The sequence below is a fragment of the Haliotis rufescens genome, unplaced genomic scaffold (assembly GCF_023055435.1).
Source record: "Haliotis rufescens isolate VD_foot unplaced genomic scaffold, xgHalRufe1.0.p SCAF_10, whole genome shotgun sequence".
In the NCBI taxonomy this organism is placed as follows: domain Eukaryota; kingdom Metazoa; phylum Mollusca; class Gastropoda; order Lepetellida; family Haliotidae; genus Haliotis; species Haliotis rufescens.
The window spans coordinates 9,564,859-9,590,155 of record NW_025963780.1 but is presented as its reverse complement, the minus strand read 5'-3'; the positions used below and the strand labels follow the sequence as shown (position 1 = coordinate 9,590,155).

The following is a 25,297-nucleotide window of genomic DNA, read 5'->3' as shown; positions in this document are numbered from 1 at the left end:
TCAGCATTCGCCACCCGGCGTTGCATGGAGGACGGGTCCTGGTGGTTCAACCCGAAGGAGAACAAGACGTGGAGCAACTACACCGCCTGTGTGCCTGGACCGCTCAAACAAGTGGATCCACTCATCAAGGTAGTTTCATAGAGGTTACGCGAGTGTTTGGGGATGGTAAATATCCTGTATTAGGAATAAACATAGTGTTTAGCGAACCTCGGCGAGCTAAATACATAGTGTTTATTCCTACTACAGGATACTTACCATTCCCAAACACTCAAGCGTGATAACCTCTTTATCATATAATGTCATTCTTCAATTCTCTGCTCGAAAATCTCTTTCCATACCTCACCAACATTACCTAAATATTGCATGTTTTCCTGGAATGTGTGCATTAATATATATATATATATTACCGTCAGATGGTCAGTCGGACAGTGACAGTAGCCAATTGGTTTCAACGGAAACCTGTTTCTTTTCAGTGGTGTAACTACATATATGCAAAACAACATATTGCCTACACAAATTGTTTTTACTTGCTTTTCGCGGCAATCCATCGGTCTGTCCAATAGAGTAACTGCCCTTTATCAAATGGAAGCAACTCTTACCTTAGTCTATGAAACGTCATGGACACATTCAGACGCTGTTGACAGTCCTGTCAAAAAGTTAAGAAGTGCAGTCAGATGCACACACAGCGACAAAACAAAATAAGGTAAAAATTGGAACATATTTCGACCAAATCCATCTCGTTTATTTTTTGGAAAGGTTCCAAGCCGCTGAGGTCTACAAGCACAGATATGCAAAGTGATCCCGCTTGGCTGGTGCCCTCGCAAAATTGTTCTGCAATTTATATTTCCAAAGTTGCCAAAACTGGTGAAATGCCTTAGCTACATCACAGTTAGACACTGATTTTCAGAATATTAGACTATTCTTTGGATAATTATAGCAATTTTTCCAGTAGTTTTACAGATCCCCGATGGTTAAATGTGACTCGATCCCCGAATGACAAGGCCAACACCATGTTTGTTTATAAACAGTGAAAGTAGTCCCTACTTGACCTTTGATATTTGCATCTCTATCCCATATGACCCCAACGGATATAGTTTTTATCCGTTGGCTTTATACAGCCGAGAAACCCACCTATCATATGATAAACGGATTTACATGGATGCGCTTATATGTATCTAACCATAATCTACTCGCACTTTCACATGTATAATTAAAATATGGTGGTACATCAAGCGCCATTTATCTGCCGATCTGGACAAGTCGTATAAATTGTATAATCGTCTCCTTTTTACGTTTGAAACGTGTATATTTGGTTTGCAACACAAACTGCCTCAAATGTGTGATCAGTTTGATAAAAACAGGAACAGGAAATAACAGGATAAACAAGACACTTCCTCTGTCGCATTTCCTGTAGCAACAGAAAATCGATTTTAAGAGCCGGCGCCAAGGGGCTATGTGTTTTCCTTCTTATGCACCCAATCAAGCCCCCACACAGCAGAAACATACAGCGTACGACACTGCGTTATGAATTGGAAACCGATCTAGCCATTTGGCTAAGATTTACCTGATTGCATGATCTACAGGTCTGCAACTGGGCTCCGTATCTGTCAGCTCTGACACATAGCTACATACTCCCTTGTCATGGAATCTTATTTTGGGGATAATATCATTATGACCTTCTTGGAAAACCTTGTTTTCGTCTCTCTAATATGTGTCAGTGAGACACCCGGTGTTCATGCCAAGCGTTCTCGTTCGACGATATGACCTCAGTTTAAGTTACACTTTTTAGTAAACGGTGTCAACGTTACTCTCTGGAAGCGATGACGCTGCGATATCCTGTACATCCCTAAGGATCATGGTCAGTGGTGATTGTTTCAAATGTTTATGGCAGTTTTATGAGATTCTACTACTATATTTATGTAGTTACAAACACTTTTATGATACTTTTTCAATAAGAGAGATAGATAGATAGATAGACAGACAGACAGATAGATAGATAAGTAATTAGATAGACAGACAGACAGACAGATAGACAGACAGATAGATAGATTGTTACATCTAGTAAATCAATGATAGACTTAACAATAACAGCTCTTTGTTGTTGAATCTTATTACAATATCAAATACATGTTTGATTATATCTAGAAATGCTATATCATAGAAGTGATCCGGTGTTTCAATTGTTAGTAATCATAGCCTGTGTACCGTAGGTGATCGTATAAGAGAGTATCGTATTAGGTTTCCTCTAGAGTGAAGCTCTGTATAAATTACGTTCCGATCACAAACACAAATTGGTCTTTAACTCCACTCGACTCGCCCATGCATGCCTGTCGGGTGTCGGGAAATTGACAATAGGTAGTATAGTTGTTTATATCATTATTGAGTTCATACTTGTTTACTAGTGAGTGCATGTGGTATGCGGGTGACATTTTACATTTATCATCTTTTTCTTTAATTGTGTCGAGTTGATACTGAACAAGTCTGTGCTGTTATAGTCTTTTAAATACAAGGTTAATGTCACTACTACATAGTCTTCCAAGAAATAAGAGAGCTCGTTGATCAATGTACGCCTGAAGAGAAATTAAACCAAGACAATCTCTGGTAACTACTGAAGGTGTGCGTCTATACAATCCTTGAATCTTTTCACAAAAATAACGTTGAATAATTTCAAATATTTCGAAATCATTGGGTGACAGATTACACCTTACATTACAAGCAAATAATCCACATGGTAAAATCACCCTTTCCTATATACGAACAGGGATAGGATTTAAACCACCAAAATATAGCCCATTATTCAAATTTATTTTTACTAACATTCTGTACTTTTCACATATCAAATGGGTAAATTCTAGAGTTCTCTTTGATGTGTTTAAAAGCAATCCAGCATAAGTTTCCTTTTCCTTTTTAGGAAGTACTTGTGCCCCAATGTAAACATGTTGAAAGACAGATTTGCGAATAATCCCAGCACTTTTCCTGGCATTTATGTTTCAAATGCCGTCTATTAGCATATGTGTATGCATGTATAGCAGAGATGGCAGTCCGTCAGGTGAGCTGCTTAACAAAGTATTATCGCATGCACTTTTAGAGTATACAAGCTGACGGGGATTGCAGGAAGTAAATAGCCCTGGATGTTAACATGGTTACTGGTACACATGTATATCTTTCTCCTGTTTTTCAGTTGTTGTTTTTATAAAAGAGTTATCTGATAACTTTAACATCGTTAAGTTTAACACGTTGATTATTGTGTTTTCAAAGTCTACATTGTTCACAGTATCTACGGTGTTTTCAGTATCTGCAGTGTTTTCAGTATATGCAGTGTTTTCATCAGTACATGCAGTGTTTTCATCAGTACAGTGTTTTCATCAGTACAGTGTTTTCAGTATCTACGGTGTGTTCAGTATATGCAGTGTTTTCATCAGTACAGTGTTTTCAGTATCTACGGTGTGTTCAGTATATGCAGTGTTTTCATCAGTACATGCAGTGTTTTCATCAGTACAGTGTTTTCAGTATCTACGGTGTGTTCAGTATATGCAGTGTTTTCATCAGTACAGTGTTTTCAGTATCTACGGTGTGTTCAGTATATGCAGTGTTTTCATCAGTACATGCAGTGTTTTCATCAGTACAGTGTTTTCATCAGTACATGCAGTGTTTTCAGTATGTGCAGTGTTTTCAATATCTACTGTGCTTTCAGTATATGCATTGTTTTCAGTATCTACGGTGTGTTCAGCATCTACAGTGCTTTCAGTATATGCATTGTTTTCAGTATCTACGGTGTGTTCAGCATCTACAGTGCTTTCAGTATATGCATTGTTTTCAGTATCTACGGTGTGTTCAGCATCTACAGTGCTTTCAGTATATGCATTGTTTTCAGTATCTACGGTGTTTTCAGCATCTGCAGTATTTTGAGCATTTTCAGTGTTTTCAGTATCTACGGTGTTTTAGTATCTACTGTGTTTTAGTATCTACGGTGTGTTCAGCATCTACAGTATTTTCAGCATCTACAGTATTTTGAGCATTTTCAGTGTTTACGGTATCTACAGTGTTTTCAGCATCTACAGTATTTTCAGTATCTACAGTGTTTTCAGTATCTACGGTGTTTTCAGTATCTACGGTGTTTTCAGTATGTGCAGTGTTTTCAGTATCTACGGTGTTTTCAGTATCTACAGTGTTTCAGTATCTACGGTGTTTTCAGCATCTTGGGCTTTTACCAACCACAGTGTTTTCTGTCGTAGTATTACATATATTTACATGTTCACAACAACACTCGTCCGGTTTTTCTGAATATGGCGCCGGAAATAAGGAGGTAGTAAGTATTGATGTTACTGTTGCAGGAACACATTGAGATAGTGATGCTGATCTCCCGCCTCGGCTACAGCATATCCCTGGCGATACTCCTCCTCGCAATTGTGCTGATGCTTATCTTCAGGTAATGGGTATTTGTATAAAATGACAAAATGTGTTTCTGCAGTGTGATTGGTTGAAAACTTTTATGAATACTTTCAGGAGATTCTGAAATCAAGTTTCGGTTGTTTCTATTCGGTTGAACGAGATATACCATTTTACTCACTTCTATTCGGTTGAACGAGATATACCATTTTATTCACTTCTATTCGGTTGAACGAGATATACCACTTTACTTCTCTTCAGATATCTCTAACGTTACATTTTGCATTTATTTTATTAAATAACTTTCGATATTAAGTTATTTATTTTGTTGAATATAGTATGCTTATAATTTCTTCGGGCCACAGCACAGAGTTGATATTTGTTAGTTCCACCCATCAGTTAATATTCCTAAACATCAGTGTTGGACTTCGATATCCAATCCACATTTAGTCGGCCACTACGTTAGACGAGAGGAAGGGAAAATCAAATTACAGTCAATCGACACACACGTTGGCTGCAAAGAGGAAATGAAACCATTTCACGAAGAGTTTAATTTTCAAAGGAAGAAAAAGTGAAATATTTTTGGGTAATGATAAATGTTTCATTGATAAAGTTGACATGTAGACTGTATATGATGAATCGCCAAATATGCAACCTTAGTCTTAGTTTAGAATGGTTTTAATTAGAGTTGAAAGACAAATTACTTCTAAATGCCTTTACTGTCACCAAGATGAAACTGTCTAACTATTAACGACCAATTAATAATTAGTTCTGTGTTGATGCGGACCGCCTCCGTGATCTAGCAGTAGAGCCAGGAGAACGGAAGGTCCGGGGTTCGATCCCCGGCCGCGTCATACCAAAAGACGTTTAAAACGGCACTTGTTGTTACCCTGCCTCCTGACGCTCGGCATGAGGTGGACTGGTCGGCCCCGAGTCAGTATACTGTGTCTGAGTGGGGTATTCATGTTACACTACGGCATGGTATCTCAGTTGGCTAGCATTATAAAATCGGCATTAGTCCTGACAAGTACATGCAGCCTATTTGTTCCACCTCACCCTTTTTTTGAGGCTGATGAATATAAAAAATGTCTGTTTTAAAATTTCTATCTTAAAATGTCAAATGTGTCAGACAATTATGTACTAACAGTGTGTAGCCAGATAAAAGGCAAAAGACAATACAATAACTGGTAGCAGTTATGGACATCTATAGTAACAATATGGACAATGTATAATGAATATGTATACAACATGAATTCAGAAACAATCTTTGATTATTCCATCAAAACATACTTAATATGAAAGTGGTTAATTTACCATGCCAAAACAATTATAAAAGTGAATTCTCGAAGTGGACTGGCTGACAAAGTAACAGTATGCACATTAGGTCCAACAGTATTGTCATCCGTCAAAACAGGAGTTTCTTTTTGAAAACATCTTACAGGAAAACAGTTGCTAGAATACTGAATGGCTGAGGCATTTTCTTTTTCTTTTGATACAAAGGAGGACAGTAAATAGGAACAACTGTTTAACCAACTTCTAGTAACAACTTGGAGGTATTCAGTAACAATATGGACATTGAGCATTTAGACCTAATACTTAAAGTTATATTATCTGACTTATAACCGTATTGTAGCCGCAAATGCTATAGTCTTGAAGCAGTGGTAAATGTTTTTACATTCTCAGTAATCAAGACTTTGTAAACTTACAAACGAAAACTGAATAACCAGATCCTGAAATATCTTGGCCATGTCATAGTCATTAGGGGCAACTGACAGCTCAGTGGTATCCCTGGGTGGTGAGGTTAGGTGTAATGGGGTTTAACGTCGAGTCAAAGATAATTGCACTTATATAGCGACGTGCATGCACGTGTGTGTGTGTGTGTGTGTGTGTGTGTGTGTGTGTGTGTGTGTGTGTGTGTGTGTGTGTGTGTGTGTGTGTGGTTGCTTGTACTAATCAGAACTGTTGCCGATTTATAGTGTTAGCCCAGTGAGATACCATGCCGCAGTTCAACATGAATACCCCACTCAGACACAATGTACTCATTTCGAACCGACCAGTCCTTGTTTTAGCCCCTTAATGTCGAGCGTGGGGCAGGGTAACAACAAGTACCATATTTTAACGTCTTTTTGTGAGAATTGTGTCCATACTGTCACCACTTCTGTCCGTACTGTGACCGAAACTGCATGATTTTTGTGGAAATGTTGCATAAACTTAACATTTGCCATTCAAAATTTTATGAATTGTTTGGTTTTCTTAACACTGGCATTATACAGAAGGAAAAAGATGTACAAAATAGTCTCACTTCATTATATGCTTAATTTGGAAGAAATGTGACCATACTGTTACCGAAAATGCAAGGTTTGATATGAACGTTGAATTAAATTAACATGTACCCTTCGTTATTGTATTAAATGTTTGGTTATCTAAAAAGTAGGATTATACCTTAGTGAACAAGACGAAATATTACTTTTGTTCAATTATTTGCAAACTTTTTTCGTAAAAGAACTCTGTCCATACTGTTACCCAAATTCTTATTTATAATCTCCATGAATTGTGCAATGATCCCTTGCAATTAAAAATGCTATGTAAGGCTGTGAATGTTAAAGAATACTTTAATACTCCAGTAATCGATGTACAAAACTTCTTTTGAGGAATTATATTTATAACTTTAAACCATGTTCATTCTGTTACCTTTTCTGCTCAACATTTATTATGCAGATCTGTTGACATTTTGGAAATTAAGAAAATACATCAATGTTTTAATATACATTTTAAACAATATTATAACAATATGAATGGTATTTTTTCTACGCGCATAACCGAAGATCGCAAACACCCAATTAGAGGGTGGCATATCCAATAAGTCTCAGTCTGAAATGATTAACGCCGTTCAATAGTGTGTGCCTCAATTTACAGATTTACACATATTGTTCTACACGTGTCAGTGCTACACGTCTCAGACTTTCTTGTCAGCTTATAACAGAAAGAGAAATAACTCCCTTCTCATTCGTCTGTAGCTATTTATTGTAACAAGTGTATGAATCATGAATCTGTGTAGTAGCACAACGCTACCACGTCATTTGTAGGAAGTACATCAATTCAATAAATATCACGAAGTCTCTAGTAGTTATCTAAAACGTCCTAATCTATCAGTCGCGATGGTTGATGGGTTGACTTTTGCTATGTTACAATTATTCATGTCAGTATATGAATTATACACAGTGATATATTTTTAGCATGATATATTAAATCAGGCCCTTCATATCAAACGTTCTTGGGAAATAAGGATTATTTGTATGTCCAGTTAACGTTGAATGTCAAAAGACACGAGGGTTACATCTTATCTAGTCCCTCTTATCTATTATCTTAAGATGATTTATCCTGCTCCGCATCACTCATGTAGTTAGACCAGCATCATTTCACAAAGAGCAAGACGATATCGTCTTTGGCAATGCATTTCTTTCGTTCGTTTAAGAACTACTAACCTTTTGATTTTGATATACAGCAACCATTTTGAACCTTTGGCTCCAACATTTAACAAATTAATACAGCAGGGGATTATTCCTGAGCACATTAATCAATAGGTTTTGTGTGGTTGGAGAATAGGTGACTCTAATGTCCTGAAACAGTGCCAAGATCCGCTCACCGCGCGGTCTACGCCAAGGTTATGTTTCGTTGTCTATCACTCGTGCTCGTGTATCTTTTTTCAAATATAAAAATGTCTACGACAACTTTGGTTTGAATGCCGCTTGGATCAGTATTTCCGATACATCACGGTGCTGACAATCCAAGGATATTTATCATCAGTCCAATTCTGCGATTTTAACCAACGATTAACAATCCTGGTGTGACAAAGGGTCGCAACTCTACAGCGCAAATTCTAGGGCCTTAGACATGTGGCTTTGGCGACTCACTACCCCTTTAAATATGAATATTTGTATGTAAGTATACTAGCATATGTGATGCACAACACTGATTGTGATTGTGACTGTGTTTAATACATGACTTCCAGGAGACTACACTGTCAGCGCAACATCTTGCACGTCAATCTCTTCGTCTCATTTGCCCTGCGCGCCATGCTGTGTCTGTTGAAAGAGACGGTGCAGGGAACGGGAACAGACGTGGAGTCGCGCCACGCGGGGACGTTGCCCACGGTGAAGGAGACGGTAAGTAACCCCATACAGGGCGTCACCCTCAGAACATGTTCAGGATCGACGAGACTGCAAATAATCACTCACTCTCATACACACCGGGATAATCTTTCCAACGTCACATATCTGAGCTGTTAAAACATAGTTACTAATATCATGTAAAACTTTGCTTTTTCAGATGAAGAGTAATTTCACCGTAATTTATACATTAGGGCTCATTGCAACCTCTTCCATGTCCCACAGTCCACCATGGTGAAGCTATCGGTTTGTTTCATGCAAATGACTACGTATGAAACATGTACTGTCGTTATGAGGCACTCATTCCTCTTGACAGAGTTACTTCCCTTGTATGTTAAACTATAAAAACCCACAAAGTACATTACATGGATAATGATTAAAAATGAAATTTACATTACAATCTTCAGTTCAAGTACCTGGTCATATAAAGAGTCTATAAAATTTAAAACATATTCACGTTTGTCATTATTTATAACCATAATTATTTACTAAAGTTATATGAGAGGAAATTATATGATTACCAACTCAATATCATCTTCACAAGCAATAAGAAAACCGTACATGAACTATTAAAGCATTATCCAGGTGTTAAATTTATCCGAAGATTTGTCGTGAGGATTAAAACTTGGAGCATCTTGTAAGTCATAACGTGATTGGTGTGAAATGACTTGTGTGTGACATTAAGGCATACTACTTTCTGGTTGAATAAACAGAATCGTAAGATAGTGCTTTTGATATAATGTTGTTCCAACACGAGACGATTAATATAGCAGAACTCCGAGGCTTTGATAATTGTTATGGTACATATAGATAAAGATCCTCTTCTTATGTTATATAAAGTTGTATCTATATCTGAACACCACATAAACCTGGTCTTATCTTGGGCAATTTGCTGTCTGTGTCAAGATAATGATTATGTCTCTGAACAAATTCTTGTTCGTGATACATGACACACTGTTTGATTATAGTACGTTGCAAGACCTTCAAAGCAAATTTAAAGAGTGGCGTGGTCAAAAGACTGTATGACAAAACAGTGCGAGGAAAGACTTCAGATTTCCAACAGTCAACTTTCCCTTCATGTCCAGCAATATTCCAGCAGCTTCAGCCTTTAGTGTCTTCATTTCACACTTCTTTGGAGGTACATTCGAGCATCCTTTTTCTACGAAGATTTCAAAGAGCGTCATGCGACTCTTTTCTCAAAATATGTTTGACCAGGGTTGCAACAATTGGGACATGTGGAGGATATTTCCAAATCTGACGCATCAGTGACAAACATAATGCCCAAAAGTATCCTGTCACGGATAAAGAACGCAATAAACACCAATTCTCACAATACGCCACATTACAATCCCATAAAAAACGAGAGGGGAAAAGCATATGAAACCTTTGTCAAGCCGTTCGCAGACACTGAAAGTTACAGTCAAACAGCGTTGTGTCGAAGTTGAAGGGACCTACGTAAATATTTCGAATTATCCGAGGTTATGGATAAAGAAGGAATATGCAGGGACCAACGTTTAACTTCGAGACAACCGTTCGACATACCAAAGTTCAACACAACGCTGTTTGACTGTACGTCGCCACTGGCTAATGACGTAGATGAGTCGCTCTCAACAACTAAACACAATGAAAGGAATGAGTAGTTTATACAATGAAACATCCCTGCCAAATACTTGTACATCAACATGTTTCCTGCCCCATTCACTATTGGACGTGTTGGACAGTATTTCAATGCCAAGTGAATCATCCGCTCTCAGCCATACTAATTATATATAATCAATCACCTTTTATGGTATTTACAGCATCAACAACTCTAATAACCAATACATTACTAAAAGAAAATTTTGATCTAGTAGACTTGTACGAGAATCTCGCTGTGGCAGGTTTATGACAAGATGGAATTGGTTCACCGAGTACTGTATATAAGAAAGTTCAAGAGGGGTACATATGAATCAGCTTACGAACGAAATTGGCGTAAAGTTTAATGAAATCTGAGAAAATCCAAGATAGCTATTCAGTACATCCTATCAGTTGCCGGGCAATCGATAGACGCACGAATGCTGCAATACACAACTGACGAATATAGAGAGAAGTTATGGCATGTAGGTATACATTATTTGAAATAGATATGATTTGGTGTTATATGCAATGTAACCATTAACCCGTGTAAATGCCATAATCTGATTTCGTGGCGAGATTGCTGGAGGGAGATGTGTAAATGGCCTCTGTTATTTACAATGGATGTCAGAGATCGATGTTGAAGTCAAGCAATGACGACAGAGGAAGGAATTGTTGTTAGTTGACAGTCCGCTCCCATGGTTTATGAAGTACAATAAAAGTTTAGATGGTTTCCAACTTTTTTTATGTTTTGGTTGCTCGTGCGACATTTCGGTTATGTCAATGAATACCGTAATAATGCTCACTCCACTTTAACACCATTGCTGATTTTGAAATAAATAGTAAAGCAATTTGTCAAAAAGATAGGGACATATGCACTTTATACATGTACTTAAGAAAATGAATTTGACTCGTTTGTATAGCATCCCGAGGAAACCTGATACCCGTTGGTACAGTTGTGTGGTGCACTGTGTCATACACAGGACAATGATTGTTACATTGAGAAAGAAAGATATAAACACAATCTGTAACATATTGACACTGTGTAGTATGTTATGGAAAGGAGTTGCACGGGGAAAATACGTTATATATAGGACAGGATCGGAGGTACTTGAAATAAAAACAAAAATGAATGGAAAAGACGTTATCAAATGATTTAGTCATGTCTTAAACTTTGTCTTCACTTATAAGCAGCAGAACCTCTGCACTTGTACAGCACTGGGAATGCAAGCTGTTGTTCTCCAATGTGTGTTTCAGCACTGGGGATGCAAGCTATTGTTCTCCAATGTGTGTTTCAGCACTGGGAATGCAAGCTGTTGTTCTCCAATGTGTGTTTCAGCACTGGGGATGCAAGCTATTGTTCTCCAATGTGTGTTTCAGCACTGGGAATGCATGCTGTTGTTCTCCAATGTGTGTTTCAGCACTGGGAATGCAAGCTGTTGTTCTCCAATGTGTGTTTCAGCACTGGGAATGCAAGCTGTTGTTCTCCAATGTGTGTTTCAGCACTGGGGATGCAAGCTGTTGTTCTCCAATGTGTGTTTCAGCACTGGGGATGCAAGCTTTTGTTCTCCAATGTGTGTTTCAGCACTGGGGATGCAAGCTGTTGTTCTCCAATGTGTGTTTCAGCACTGGGGATGCAAGCTGTTGTTCTCCAATGTGTGTTTCAGCACTGGGGATGCAAGCTATTGTTCTCCAATGTGTGTTTCAGCACTGGGGATGCAAGCTGTTGTTCTCCAATGTGTGTTTCAGCACTGGGAATGCAAGCTGTTGTTCTCCAATGTGTGTTTCAGCACTGGGGATGCAAGCTGTTGTTCTCCAATGTGTGTTTCAGCACTGGGAATGCAAGCTGTTGTTCTCCAATGTGTGTTTCAGCACTGGGGATGCAAGCTGTTGTTCTCCAATGTGTGTTTCAGCACTGGGGATGCAAGCTGTTGTTCTCCAATGTGTGTTTCAGCACTGGGAATGCAAGCTGTTGTTCTCCAATGTGTGTTACAGCACTGGGAATGCAAGCTGTTGTTCTCCAATGTGTGTTACAGCACTGGGAATGCAAGCTGTTGTTCTCCAATGTGTGTTTCAGCACAGGGGATGCAAGCTATTGTTCTCCAATGTGTGTTTCAGCACTGGGAATGCAAGCTGTTGTTCTCCAATGTGTGTTTCAGCACTGGGGATGCAAGCTATTGTTCTCCAATGTGTGTTTCAGCACTGGGAATGCAAGCTGTTGTTCTCCAATGTGTGTTTCAGCACTGGGAATGCAAGCTGTTGTTCTCCAATGTGTTTTTCAGCACTGGGGATGCAAGCTATTGTTCTCCAATGTGTGTTTCAGCACTGGGGATGCAAGCTGTTGTTCTCCAATGTGTGCTTCAGCACTGAGGATGCAAGCTATTGTTCTCCAATGTGTGCTACAGCACTGGGAATGCAAGCTGTTGTTCTCCAATGTGTGTTTCAGCACTGGGAATGCAAGCTGTTGTTCTCCAATGTGTGTTTCAACACTGGGAATGCAAGCTATTGTTCTCCAATGTGTGTTTCAGCACTGGGGATGCAAGCTATTGTTCTCCAATGTGTGTTTCAGCACTGGGAATGCAAGCTGTTGTTCTCCAATGTGTGTTTCAGCACTGGGAATGCAAGCTATTGTTCTCCAATGTGTGTTTCAGCACTGGGAATGCAAGCTATTGTTCTCCAATGTGTGTTTCAGCACTGGGGATGCAAGCTATTGTTTTCCAATGTGTGTTTCAGCACTGGGAATGCAAGCTGTTGTTCTCCAATGTGTGCTTCAGCACTGGGAATGCAAGCTATTGTTCTCCAATGTGTGTTTCAGCACTGGGAATGCAAGCTATTGTTCTCCAATGCGTGTTTCAGCACTGGGAATGTAAGCTAATGTTCTCCAATGTGTTTCAGCACTGGGAATGCAAGCTTATGTTCTCAAATGTGTGTTTCAGAACTTGGAATGCAAGCTGTTCTTATGCAATGTGTGTTTCAGCACTGGCAATGCAAGCTACTGTTTTGCAATGTGTGTTTCAGCACTGGGAATGCAAGCTATTGTTCTCCAATGTGTGTTTCAGCACTGGGAATGCAAGCTATTGTTCTCCAATGCGTGTTTCAGCACTGGGAATGCAAGCTAATGTTCTCCAATGTGTTTCAGCACTGGGAATGCAAGCTTATGTTCTCCAATGTGTGTTTCAGCACTTGGAATGCAAGCTGTTCTTATGCAATGTGTGTTTCAGCACTGGGAATGCAAGCTACTATTTTGCAATGTGTGTTTCAGCACTGGGAATGCAAGCTATTGTTCTCCAATGTGTGTTTCAGCACTGGGAATGCAAGCTATTGATTTGCAATGTGTGTTTCAGCACTGGGAATGCAAGCTGCTGTTCACTCTCCTACACTATGCCCTAGGGGCCAACTACATGTGGATCTTCGTGGAGGGCCTCTACCTCCACACACTCATCATTCTAGCCGTCTTCTCACACAAGCGGGTCTTCAAGTGGTACATCCTTCTCGGTTGGCGTAAGTAGACCCTTATCAGTTTAAGATTGTATTTTGTATTCTGGGTTTACGATAACTGTTTATACACCAAACATCATCGATGTTCATGTGTACGTCAGGGTTTGAGCACACGGAACATAACAGGTCGCTGGCTACAGACAAGCCTCCTGTACCCCCGGTATCCCATCGATATTATTTAAAGATGGCATCAGTACATTCACCATATTCACTAAAGAATAAGATATCCCTTAGGTGCCAGCAGTAATGTGTTATTCACAGCTTTAATACATCACTGTGAACACAATGCAAGTTCCTTTTAGATCGCATTCTTAACTTGCATCCTTGTTTTCCGTCTTGTATCAGAGTGTGCTGGACAGGGGTATCAAATTAACCCATTTCAGAAACAAGATTGAATCAAAATACGAGACGATACAAAGACGAAGTTGAAATAAGATCATTTCTAGTCTGCGTTTGCATTAAATGTGACCATGGACGTTTCAGTCTCTCACACTGGAAGACAAATGCTCCGGATGTAAATATTCTGTCAATATCAGAATGTCTGGCGACCAATACATATACCTCCCCTGAGATGTATTTGCGTCGGAAATGGTGTTTTCAAAGTCGTTTATGATGTAGACGAATGGGGACAAGTAATTGTTTGGGAAACACATAGAACCCGTGCTGTGACCACAAGTCCGATTGTTACACATCATCCTCAGTTAAAAGTATCTTAAGTTTGTAACAGGATATGTTTTTACAAAACGATTATGACATTCCGATATGTCAGTTTGTCTGCGTCGTGATGGTTTCTGTGCACAATGACTTCCTTCACGCACACTGGTGTGACCTTTACAAAATTTGAACGATTGAACTGTTTACATTTCATAGTTTGTTGGGGGAATGATCTTTATTGAGCCAACTGTTTGTATTCATATTTTCTCTCATTTGTGTTGGGGGACTAAATGAGTGAGATTCTTTCCAATATTCTATCTATCCAAGTTATGAGATCATATTTATTAACAATTGTTGATATTTTTACAATAAATGGTCATTAAATACAGGCAGGTACACTAATAATAATTGAAATACCCGAACTTCTTTTACTTGCTGGTGGCACGGATGGCTCAGTGGTGAGGAGTGGCGCAATTCACTGTGCACGGTTGCCTCCCTTATTCGTTGCAAGATTGGTTTCGAATTCGCCCTTATCATTATCGCTGGTTTACCGCATCATATATTAACATTGTACTTTCACCAAAGTGGTAAACGACAACGACAGTGAGAAGTGGCGTAAAACTCTAAAACTCTTACTCTTTTCTTGGCTTTCTCCAGTGACGCCCCTGCTGTTCGTCATCCCGTGGGTTATCGTCAGAATCTACCTGGGTGACACTCTGTAAGTGAAGACGTTCCACCTCACACTTCAGTATTTAAAATATGTCCAAAATGACAGACACTACTTTCCTCTCATACGGCAACTAGCATATGAAATAGGCATATATTTTTTCTCCGTTTAAATAAACTAAGCGGCAAAAGAAAGTATAGGTTGGCAATTTGTAATTTTCCTAAAAACAGCGATAACTAGTGGAAAGTGGGTATTGGGCGTATGACTGCCCAGGAACAGGTACCAAAAAACACCCACCCGAACGCGCCACCTTTGACGGCGCTCGTGCGGTGACAAAGAAATGGTGAAACAGGTTTCCCGCCTGTGGCATAAACTGCACGTGCAAATTGCCAGAAGGTTTGGTTGTACACCATTGACAGTAGCCAGGCTGATTCAACGGTACAGGCAGACAGGGAGGACACAGGACAGGCCTAGAACCGGACGACCCCGAGTGACAACACTACTGGAAGACGGTCAGATACGGCTCATTCACCTGCGAAACAGATTCGTAGCGGCGACGGCGACGGCAGCAACAGCGTTGGGACATCCCATTAGCCAACGTACAGTACTACGACGACTTCGTGCTGCTGGAATCCGAGCGTATCGTCCTTTCCGAGGAATGGTACTGAATGCTCAACATCGACGCCTGAGACAGCGATGGGCGAGTCAGGTTCGACGCTGGCAATTGAGAAATTGGCGTCGAGTGCTGTTTACTGAGTCGCTTTATATAACTTGTTTCGAAATGACGGCACAGAACGAGTTTATCGACGCAGAGGGGAACGTTTGGCTCCGGCGTGTATTCAAGAAGTCCATCCATTCGGCGGGGGAGGTGTCATGGTGTGGGGCGGTATTTATGGAGATCAGAAGACTGATTTGGTGATTATACAGGGAAACCTGAACGCTGTGCAGTACAGAGAACAAGTGTTGCAGCCAGTTGTGCTTCCGTTCTTACAAAACCGACAGCAGGGGACATTGTTTCAACACGACAATGCCAGGCCCCATACTGCAAGACTGACTCGGAACTTTCTAAACCAGCAGAACGTTGACGGTCTGCCCTGGCCTGCCCACTCACCCGATATGAATCCTATTGAACATCTGTGGGACCATCTTGACAGACAGATTAGAGCACGCCATCAGCCTCCCGTCAACAGACAAGAATTGCAGCAGACCCTGAGAGACGAGTGGCAACGGATTCCACTCCACGTCGTCAGAAGACTGACATCATCGATGAGGCGGAGTATCACAGCATGCATTGAGGCAGCTGGAGCTTGTAGTGTGTCTGACAATTTTGTGGTGACATTTCAGACAACTTTTGAAAATGAAATTTCTTACCCCACCATTGTTTACCTTGAGCTTACATTACCTGTGATTGCACAATTTCATTCAAACTGTGGTTGATCAATCATTTGTTACCCCTCCCTAGATTATATTATAATTCACAACAAAACCTCTTCTTGTTATTTTTTTATCGATCATGGAACTCGACCTATACTTTCTTTTGCCGCCCTTTTTAATAACGATGCGATTTGCAAGTACGTAATAGATCATAGCTTCGGGAGCTTCGTAAGAAGATGTGGCAGGCAAATAACATACTCTTAGAAATTTTATTACAAACGATATGTGTTTTTCTTTTGGCTCAACAGATGCTGGAACACCCACGAAGGCGGCTACTACTGGATACTTAAGGCGCCGATAATAGCATCAATATTCGTGAGTCTTTTACCTGTTATTTCAAAAGGTGTGTTTGTTATATACATTTATATTTCCAACACATAATCTTGTCTCATAAAATAGAAATTTAACGGGCGAAGTGCGTGAGAGCGTCGAAGTATCCGAAAGTAGGGACGAGTTGGTAGCACACCGTTGAGTTTGTTTGCTCAACATTCAAATGGTGAGGTTTCCTCAAAGATACAATAGATTTAAACCCGTTTTTGTTGTCCCCAAGAGTAGAATGACGGCGCTGTTCCAAGTGACAGGATAGACGCTGTTCCCAGTGATAGGGTAAACTGACGGCGCTGTTTCCAGTGATAGGGTAAACTGATGGCGCTGTTCCCAGTGATAGGGTAAACTAACGGCGCTGTTCCCAGTGATAGGGTAAACTGATGGCGCTGTTCCTAGTCATAGGGTAAACTGATGGCGCTGTTCCAGGTGATAGGGTAAACTGATGGCGCTACTCCTTGTGATAGGGTCAACTGATGGTGCTGTTTTAGGGATAGGGTAAACTGATGGCGCTACTCCAAGTTATAGGGTAGACTGATGGCACTGTTCCTAGTGAAAGGGTAAACTGACGGCGCTGTTCCCAGTGATAGGGTAGACTGATGGCGCTGTTCCTAGTGATAGGGTAAACTGATGGCGCTGTTCCTGGTAATAGGGTCGACTGATGGCGCTGTTCCTAGTGATAGGGTAAACTGATGGCGCTGTTCCTGGTAATAGGGTAGACGGATGGCGCTGTTCCTAATGATAATGGTAAACTGATGGCGCTGTTCCTAGTGATAGGGTAGACTGATGGCGCTGTTCCTAGTGATAGGGTAAACTGATGGCGCCGTTCCTGGTAATAGGGTAGACTGATTGCGCTGTTCCTAGTGATAGGGTAGACTGATGGCGCTACTCCAAGTTATAGGGTAGACTGATGGCACTGTTCCTAGTGATAGGGTAAACTGATGGCGCTGTTCCCAGTGATAGGGTAGACTGATGGCGCTAATCCTAGTGATAGGGTAGACTGATGGCACTGTTCCTATTGATAAGGGTAGACTGATGGCGCGGTTCCTCTTGATAGTGTAAACTGATGGCGCTGTTCCTGGTGTTCCCAAAGTAGGGACGAGTTGGTAGCACACCGTTGTGTTTGTTTGCTCAACATTCAAATGGTGAGGTTTCCTCAAAGATACAATAGATTTAAACCCGTTCTTGTTGTCCCCAAGAGTAGAAAGACGGCGCTGTTCCAAGTGACAGGATAGACGCTGTTCCCAGTGATAGGGTAGACTGATGGCGCTACTCCAAGTTATAGGGTAGACTGATGGCACTGTTCCTAGTGATAGGGTAAACTGATGGCGCTGTTCCCAGTGATAGGGTAGACTGATGGCGCTAATCCTAGTGATAGGGTAGACTGATGGCACTGTTCCTATTGATAAGGGTAGACTGATGGCGCGGTTACTCTTGATAGTGTAAACTGATGGCGCTGTTCCTGGTGATCCCAAAGTAGGGACGAGTTGGTAGCACACCGTTGTGTTTGTTTGCTCAACATTCAAATGGTGAGGTTTCCTCAAAGATACAATAGATTTAAACCCGTTCTTGTTGTCCCCAAGAGTAGAAAGACGGCGCTGTTCCAAGTGACAGGATAGACGCTGTTCCCAGTGATAGGGTAGACTGATGGCGCTACTCCAAGTTATAGGGTAGACTGATGGCACTGTTCCTAGTGATAGGGTAAACTGATGGCGCTGTTCCCAGTGATAGGGTAGACTGATGGCGCTAATCCTAGTGATAGGGTAGACTGATGGCACTGTTCCTATTGATAAGGGTAGACTGATGGCGCGGTTCCTCTTGATAGTGTAAACTGATGGCGCTGTTCCTAGTGATAGGGTAAACTGATGGCGCTGTTCCTGGTGATAGGGTAGACTGATGGCGCTACTCCCAGTGGTCTCAGATCAGGGTTTATGTTTCATTGAAACAGAGTTGATTGGAGGATTTAATATAATCATTAACGTAAAACAGTTAACAAACCCAATTTGATTTTGATGTGCACGAGGCTCATCTTTCGGGTTTCAAAAGCGCAAATTCTGCGAACTAAAAGTAAATTCGGACTTACGAATCCTCAGGTACTTGATGAAAACGTCTGAGATTCTGTTTTCCAATAGCGATTTCTATTTTATCCAAAGTTTCATCAAGAGTGATCTTATATTCTTGAGACCTTAGCTGATGGCATGTTTCTGCAAAGGCAACTAAACTGCTGCAACATTTTAAAATCGAATCACTTGAAAACGTATACCGTATTGTCTATCAGTACCACCAACGAAGGTGCAAACACTAGGTCTTCATGTACGCTGTTTGAAGTCGATATGGGATACATTTCATATGATCAATCGAATCCAAAAAGCTGAGGGAATGCTGCATAACGTCGTAGTCAGAAATACGGTAGCAATAACATAAAGATGTTGGAGTCGGGATCAGGCAAACCAGAAAGAGTCCAAGCCGTCGGAGTACGACGACACATAAACATACAAAACCCATAAAATAATACCTACGTCACTGCTGTAGCCGTTCTCTTGACTGGCCCTTGTTCCACAGAGATATAATAGGACAACGACTATCGCAGTGTTGACATTGAATTTTATGATTTACGTATTGTTTGACATCAGATTAAAAAGGATTTTCGCAGTAATTAGACGTGTTATCAATCTGTTTGGAATTTTGTGAAGGTTTTTGCCGTTTGTAGTTGTATATTTATCTATTTCTTAAAGCAACAATGAAGAAATATTTTTTTAAAACGTTTCCAAGTATCTAAAACTTTAGCAGTCGGTCAATCCGTAAAACTAAATTTAAGAGCGGTTTCATGGGTAGTTACATAAGCATACATTATTTTATGATAAGAGGAAAAAATTGGATCGCTCGACATTTTCGTTTCGATACAAATCAGGACATAACACAGTGCGATACAGTGAACCTTTTCCCTGTCGTGGAAACATTACTCATCATGTCACTGATTACTGGCAATACCTCATAATTAACACGCTTATGTCAGCCATCATTATGTGTTTGTGAACGGGAGACATTTGATTGACAGCTTTCTTACTCTTTCTATTGATTCTCGTCTCATAGGTGAATTTCTTCTTCTTCATCAACATCATCCGGGTCCTGTTCACAAAGCTGATGGCCAACAACGCCCGCGACCCCCGCCGCTACAGGTAGGAGGGCCGTCACCACACTCATCATTAAGAAAGACGCTGTTTGTAGTTTCGTGTCCTATCATCTTCAATCCTACACTCAGGTTTGCTGACTGCAAAATGATTCTTATGTATTTTCGACGACTCTACCAGCCCCCGAACAATAGGTATTCCACCATGGGATGGTAATAAAGATGGAGTGGGGTGGGGCAGGATACACTCACCTTTCCTCGAACCCCTGGTATCATCACTACTTGATTGTGATTCATTAATCATGCTATTGGTTTGTCGGATTCGTACTATGGAAAGGGGTTCGTTTTTTATAACATTGTTGGTTGGTGGATAAAATTTGGATAGTGGGCCAAGCCAATTTTCAAATTAACAATAATTGATGTGTGGTTATGTTTTCCATATGGAATATGGTTACTGTTTTCGTAATCCCACATGTTCCACACATGCAGGTGCTAGATATGGGTAGTGGTCTACTGGGAACTGAAGCAGGAGCGGATAGTCACAAAGCCTCCATACTGTTGACAGTACTTGACAGTGCTGGATGCTGTCTTGGAACATTCAGTTCTCTGCTTTCATTTGGTTGCGATTTTCGAAGCGTGGACTCTCGATATAAGGGCCTGGGTGTTTGCGTGACTCCGTGTTACAAAAATACGCTCACACTTATCGCTCACAAATATATTCCCAATCGTGACCATTTGAGACGTCGACCTTCAACGTTTACTCGGAACACTGCTGACGACGGCTTAAGGACGTACCATTGGATAGTCTATGTGCGTGTTTAAGACAAACATCTTGCAACAATATAATTTTTGTGGCTGGCAATTACTTTTTTCAGAAGCAAAATTATTTTTTTCAAGAACTTTCGGGGACAATACATTATTTTCGATAAGTCCCCCCCCCCCCCCCCAAACACACACACACACACACACACACACACACATACACACACACACACACACACACACACACACACACACACACACACACACACACACACACACACACACACACACACACACACACACACACACATCCCACCCCGTCCCATCCCCCGAATTTCAATGATCGGTCTCTAATGCTCTGTGTTGTCATTGTATATCATTTTAAATATTAAATGAATACTTGTCACGTACCGACTGTATACCCAGGAAACTGGCCAAGTCGACGCTGGTACTGATCCCCCTGTTCGGCGTCCACTACATCATCTTCATCATCATACCCGACGAAGTCGCGCCGCAGCTCAAACTTATCAAGTTCTACACAGAGACCATCTTTAATTCCTTTCAGGTCAGTTTACGTTCATACTTATATATGCTACTTATTGAACACTACTGATATCAGTTTCCACGTGTTACTTTAGATACATGTATCTGTACATAACATCGACTGACATACATATGAATATTATTGATGGAATCTCGCTGAACACGTGTCTGTCACGATCATCCCAAATGAATGCATTACAACGATAAGTATTTCTCCTTTCAGGGAGTCATCGTTGCCTTTTTGTTCTGTTTTCTAAATGGAGAGGTACGTATCATTACCTGGACATATAGAGCAATTTACAAGCCTAAAACAATAGCCTACAACAACGAACATGAAATAGAATTATACAATATCCGAATTTAGAGTGCAGACATAAATACCTTCAACTTGACTTGTATAACCATTACTTCTACTTCTCCTGCTGCTACCGCTGTAACCTTAACTACTACTACTACCACATTTACCTCAAATACTACTACTACTACTACAGCTACCTATATATAGGTTACTGCTACTACTACTACTACTACCTTAACTCCCACTAAAGCTATGTATGTGTAGACTACTGCTATAACTACTACTACTACTACTACTACTACTACTACTACTACTACTACTACTACTACTACTACTACTACAGCTACCCAGATTACTACCAGTGCTACAGCTAACAAGAATACTTCTAGTTGTCATCACTATCACCAAAGTGGTAAACGTCTAAGACCAGCATCACTTCGGGGTGACACGCCATGATAAAGCGGTGTTGAACCCAACTCACTCACTACTTCTTTTGACTACTACCTGCAGTTCTACACGATTACTAGATCTATTCCTTTTCTAAAAGTGCATTATCAGACTGGTGTTACTTGTTTAATGAATTCATTTACTTCCAATATCAGGTCCGAGCGGAGATAAAGAAGAAATGGGTACGGCATCGACTGCGCAATGACAACAGCTTGTGCAGCGGTCGGTCGTCAAGAGCATATTCCTCTGCGTCCTTCTTTACCCGATATCGTGGTTCATTGACACAGAACATTGCTATGTCCGACATTTGCCAGTCGGTCACCTCCATCAACAACGCCAACGGTGACGTCACGCAGGACAATGACGATACGACAATCCAAAATGGGACGACGAACCCTGGCGGAGAAAAGCAATGTTCACTTGATGGAAATGACGTTGCTAATTTGTCAGGTATTCCGGAAGAATTGGAGGAGAATACACCTATGTTATTTCAAAATGGCGTCTCGTGAATACAGCGCGTGACCTTGACCTACGTTGATAGCGAGCTGCGATAAGGAAAAAAGAAATTTGACAGCATCTTTGCAATAAGACAAGACAGAAATGTCTACTTTTTTTCAAGGATATACAGAAAGTACAGATTGGAATTTAAACCGACACACAATTATTAATATTGAAAAATGTGCCCGAATAAGATATGCCACAAATCTTATAATAGAGCCCCAGAGACACTTCCGACTATTTACATGTTGTACATGAGTAGATGCTGATAGCAGTGTATATATAGATACCCCTATCAAACGTTGAATCGTATTCTTATCCAGGGTACATAGTATTCTGTTGCAGAATTGTAGGGTTGCACGTCGTGTAAAATGGTCCCCGTGTCTAAACCGGAAGTGTACAGATGTTTAACGTCTTCGTATCCATGGACTTCCGGTGACGGTGATTGCGGCTACTTCATCCACCGTTGTCCCATGTACGGGATCGTACACAGGATGTCACTCTTTGCTCAGTATGTAGTTGATTCAGGGGTGATGCGTACATGATGTGAGGTTACATTAATGTCACATGCCTGCTTTTAAAATGGCGACCGTGTCACCTGACTATGTATATGTTCCACCCTGACTTTACATGATGCTTTACAGATGCCATATAGCAGGACATATACCCCGAAATGTTTTCATTATTTCCTAGTTTGACGTGTGGTTTGTGTTTATTCATTGTGAAATGTGTATCATGAGTGTACTACGTGGAATGTGTTCGCCATGGGTCAAGAGGTGGTGGACAGAACTTAAGTGAAATTCTCTCAAAAGTAATTATATAAACTAAATTAGTTTTATTAACTTGTTTCCTGCATAGAAATATGTAATATTTTTACAAGAGATAGGAAAAACTCCTCAAACTACGGCTCACTAAATTAACATACTTTGATATTCCAATAAATCGGGGTTTTTTTCATTTCCCGGTAGCTCCACCAACGTTTGTCTTTGTATTGAAACGTATCTGATTATTTGCAAGCTATTTTCATACATAAGTATCACTGATACACTAACATAGTAATTTTACTTTTCTGAGTATGGAATGGGGGGGGGGGGGGGGGGGGGGGGGGGGTTGGGGTTGGGGTCATTGGCGATTCCGATGAGGGAATAATTATTTTTACTCTACTATGTGTATAACAAGTTCATCTGTGACACGGTTGACAGCGCTATGTATCCGAAAGGAACACCGGAGACTGGTGATATCTCCCTTCAATATATATTAACGTGTAAGGTATTGAAAAGTGTTTATTAAGCACATAGTTTTCTAATATGTAGTGATTCAAAACGACATATATGTGTAGTTTTGAGATTTCCAAGCCGTTTGTGATAGGCTATTGTTTAACCATTAAGTGCCACCCTAACATGTTCTATATTGTATGTTGTATCGTGTTACTCAAGCCATGTAAACATGAAACAAATATTGTTTTCATTACCCCATCAATATGATACTATTTGTGTATTATACGCACCATGTGATATTTCCTTTTATGTAATGGTGAATCACTTTTCCACTTAATCCACTAATTCCACAAAATGTTGAAAGCTGTTTTAAACTGTTGCTCTGTGCCGACCGACGATACATAGCTCCTTGCTCACGTGTGTATTACATTTCTTACACAACTATATAATGTATAAACGTCTTGGAGAGATGATGTTGAACTCGTGCCCAGCAGGTTAGATATCGGCTCACCGACGACCCAAGGATGCCTCGGTCAAATTAACCTAGAGTCTCACCGAACTCCGAATTTGTCGTCTGTCTCCACCAGCTTGAGAGAGAACTATGTCCTGGACTTAGAGTGGCGTATAAACGTGCAGGAGTCTCTGCAGTGACTCTGATCTTCCAATTCGCTCAAAACGGTTGTTACTTAGAGGGCAGAGGTTGCTTTGTGTCAGTGTGCAATGATTTGACATATGCATTGTGGCCTTCACTGTGTCGCATCGTCCTGAATATAGCGTCATCTCAATTCCTGATTGTTGCATCATTTGGAGTGAACAATGATTCCGGTGGCTTCATTTGGTTTGTATTTCTGTGATAAGTCACAAGTATAAACACCTAGGCGTTGACTTTCCAACCATGTCATTACAAAAACAGATGATGTTCAAAATGTTATAATAAGCAACATGTGCGCATGTCCTGAGTCAGACAGTGTATTTATCTCCTTCACGACGTCACATGTTTTCACACGCTGAACTTTGTCATTTTTTATCTATCACTCGTTGTTAGTTTGGAAATCTGTTTTGTTTCTTTGCAACGTTTTCAAACTCGTTATTTTGGCAGCGTATATTTTCACACTCACTGTGTGTATACAGTCGCTTTTACCTGTGACAACCTAAATTTTCCTATAACGCTATTACCAGTCACAACCTAGGTTTCCAATATCGCTATAACATGTGACGACAGAGGTTTTCAATATCGATATTACATGTGACAACAGAGGTTTTCAATATCGATATTACCTGTGACAACCTAGGTTTTTCAAATATCGATATTACCTGTAATAACCTAGGTTTCCAATATCGCTATTTTCTGTGACAACCTAGGGCTTTAACTCAGCTATTACCTGTGACATCCTAGGTTTCCTTTCGTTTTGTCATTTGACATACAAGCGCACAAGCCAATGGTGTTGGATTAATAAAGTATAAAGATTCACCTTATGTCAGTGTTGAATTGCTCGCTAGGATAATGCATTTGGGGAATACATATTTGTAAGTAGTTACACATGGCAAATAGTGTGAAATGTTTCTTCTTTGTACGTGTTATATCATATTATCTTCATATTTGTTCATACAAACTTACGTTGTCCTAACTGAGATCACGGAGTTCATAACACA

At 40.4% G+C, this 25,297-nt stretch overlaps 1 protein-coding gene across 4 annotated transcripts in view; it reads left to right on the top strand.

Moving 5' to 3' along the window:
• Nucleotides 1-23,506, top strand: part of LOC124116206 (parathyroid hormone/parathyroid hormone-related peptide receptor-like) — a 141,673-nt gene extending 118,167 nt beyond the window's left edge. For all 4 annotated transcript variants that reach the window (XM_046477461.2, XM_046477462.2, XM_048386750.1 and 1 more), the window contains exons 7-16: nt 5-129; nt 4,335-4,429; nt 8,402-8,555; nt 13,517-13,673; nt 14,982-15,042; nt 16,674-16,740; nt 19,843-19,928; nt 21,068-21,206; nt 21,408-21,449; nt 22,085-23,506. In XM_046477461.2, the coding sequence (XP_046333417.1) occupies nt 5-129; nt 4,335-4,429; nt 8,402-8,555; nt 13,517-13,673; nt 14,982-15,042; nt 16,674-16,740; nt 19,843-19,928; nt 21,068-21,206; nt 21,408-21,449; nt 22,085-22,438 (1,280 nt within the window). In that variant the 3' untranslated portion in view covers nt 22,439-23,506. The remainder of the gene's footprint in view (nt 1-4; nt 130-4,334; nt 4,430-8,401; nt 8,556-13,516; nt 13,674-14,981; nt 15,043-16,673; nt 16,741-19,842; nt 19,929-21,067; nt 21,207-21,407; nt 21,450-22,084) is intronic.
• Nucleotides 23,507-25,297: the final 1,791 nt, after the last annotated feature.